General features: G+C 33.8%; 1 protein-coding gene across 1 annotated transcript; it reads right to left on the bottom strand.

Moving 5' to 3' along the window:
* Nucleotides 1-1,792: 1,792 nt before the first annotated feature.
* Nucleotides 1,793-2,335, bottom strand: LOC103309765 (ATP-dependent DNA helicase pif1-like; the record flags this gene model as incomplete). The annotated part of the gene is made up of 1 exon (XM_008186058.2): nucleotides 1,793-2,335. A coding segment is annotated over one exon (450 nt), but the record flags the coding sequence as incomplete, so codon positions are not given.
* Nucleotides 2,336-2,390: the final 55 nt, after the last annotated feature.

Here is a 2,390-nt window from a genome sequence, read left to right as displayed (position 1 = left end):
CAAAAAAAAGGTCAAGGGGGATCTATCCCCTATACCCCCCCCCCCCGTAAATACACACTGGCCCTACTAGCCATTATAGGTAATAAATAGGGCTCGGAAATTGATGCATTTTGCAATTTTTTTTAGAACTTTTTAGACGATGGTCTCCTGGCCACAAATGTGTTTCATTAGCATGTGAATCTGAATAACTAAATTTTATTTTGCATTTTTTGGTGCTGATTACTTTTTAAGTCATTTTTTGCCATTTTTAGGTCATTTTCCCACATTTTTAATCATTTTTACTATTATTATTAGCATATGGCTCCGGCAAGCACAAAATAATAAATAGGTAAAATATATAAATTACAATAGTATAAACTAGAATAATAGTCATAGAACAAATTAAAAGACTTAGTACTAATTAAATTATATAGTTATAAAAAAGTCAAAAGAAAGCAATTAAAATTAAGAATTAAGTTTGGTAATAGTAATTTGGTAACTCATAGTTTCATTGTTTTAATTGATATTTCCTTGGTCACAGTCGCACGCCCAGTTTTTTCATCCATTCGATACCCTCCTCGCTGGCTGTGTGAATTTCCTCTATACCTCCCGGGAACTTCATTGACGGGCATTCTTCGACTATATGTTTAATGGTTTGCTTTTGTCCGCAGCTGCATAGAGGGGATTCCACCATTCCCCACTTATGTAATAGATAATTGCATTTTCCTTGGTTGGTTCTAATGCGATTTAGCGTGGTCCATAAGGCTCGTGGTAAGTTGAAACCTGGTACTTTTACCGTTGGATCTTCAACCAGTGATGAATTTCTTACCTCACACTCTAACCAAATCTTTCTCCATTCAGCCTGTAATTCCCTAGCGGTTATATCTTCATCCCAAACAGGGCGTCTAGATTTTAGCCTTTTATTTGGGTGATGTTCTATGTCGTTATAGATAGGCAGTTCAGTGTTCTTTTTAACTTTATTGATAATATTTTGTGTAGCTATTTGTCTACGTATTTCCGGAGGGCCAATGTTTGAAAGTACGGGAAGCCATTGAGTTGGAGTGCTTCTTACTGTACCCGTGACTATTCTCATTGCTGCATTTAGTTGAACGTCAATTTTATTGCAGTGAGCACTTCTTGTCCACACGGGAGCGCAATATTCAGCTACACTGTATACTAAGGATAGTACTGAGGTTCTCAGAGTACCTGCGCTGCATCCCCATAAAGTCCCAGCTAATTTGGATATGATATTGTTTCGTGATTTTATTTTGTTTTTTGTTGTTTCTAACTGTTGTCTAAAAGTAAGCGCCCTATCGAGTTTGATTCCGAGATACCTAGGACATTCTTCATTTGCGATGTTGACTCCACCAATTTTTAGTTTAAGTTCTCTATTTGCCTCACGATTGTTCAGGTGGAAGGCCACTGCTGTTGTTTTATTAGCATTTAGGTTGAGATGCCAGTTTTTGAAATAATTTTGTTATAATTACATTATATATTACTAGCTGAATAACCCGGCTTCGCCCGTGTACAGTTTTTTTGTGTAACCTACTATAACTTTTATTTTATCAGTTTTTATATTTATTACAGGCTGCTTTTAGATAAGTTTATCCTAGGTTGCCCATGTATTGTTACAATCAGAAGTCAGCAAAAAATTACTTTATTTTAATATTTTGAAAACAAATTGTAAGATACAATTCTAATCGACGAAATATTGAAATAAAATATACCCAAAAAATTATAACTTTCTGTAATTGAAAAAAATGTTTTACGTATTGTTATAATTATTATTACTATTATTAGTATTATTCCTATTATTACTATTTTTACTTCTTATTATTATTGTAAAATTATTATATACATTATGGTTTTATAAAAATCCACCAATATTTATATTGACATATTTTGTTCATCTCAATACCTCTTTATAAACAGTATTTTTGGTACTGCCTTTTGGTGCTAAAATAACCAAACTACTGGCAGAGCTAACTCTAGAACATGCGACATAGAACTGTCCATGTGAAAAACATTCTTCTCTTAAGTCAATCCCTGCCATGCTCAATGATTGTCCTTGAGACTTATTAATAGTCATAGCAAAGCAAACTTTGAGTGGGAATTGTATTCTTTTAAACTCAAAGGGATAATCAGTTGGGATTAACGTTATTCTCGGGATTAAAACTATATCTCCTCTAGCACACCCAGTGATAACTATAGCTTCTATTACATTTTTGTGCAGAGATTTAACTTGCAATCTAGTTCCATTACACAATTTAGGTGGGTTAAGATTTCTTAGTAACATTATAGGTGCTCCAATTTTAAGGATAAGTTTATGTGATGGAAGACCAGATGATTCAGAGTATTAAGAATTCTAAAGGGTAATGGACAGCATCATCCGATTGGATCACCGAATCAAA

Source organism: Acyrthosiphon pisum, unplaced genomic scaffold (assembly GCF_005508785.2).
Source record: "Acyrthosiphon pisum isolate AL4f unplaced genomic scaffold, pea_aphid_22Mar2018_4r6ur Scaffold_20960;HRSCAF=22641, whole genome shotgun sequence".
Taxonomy (NCBI): domain Eukaryota; kingdom Metazoa; phylum Arthropoda; class Insecta; order Hemiptera; family Aphididae; genus Acyrthosiphon; species Acyrthosiphon pisum.
The sequence above is the reverse complement of the archived record's forward strand: the minus strand, read 5'-3'. Positions and strand labels throughout refer to the sequence as shown.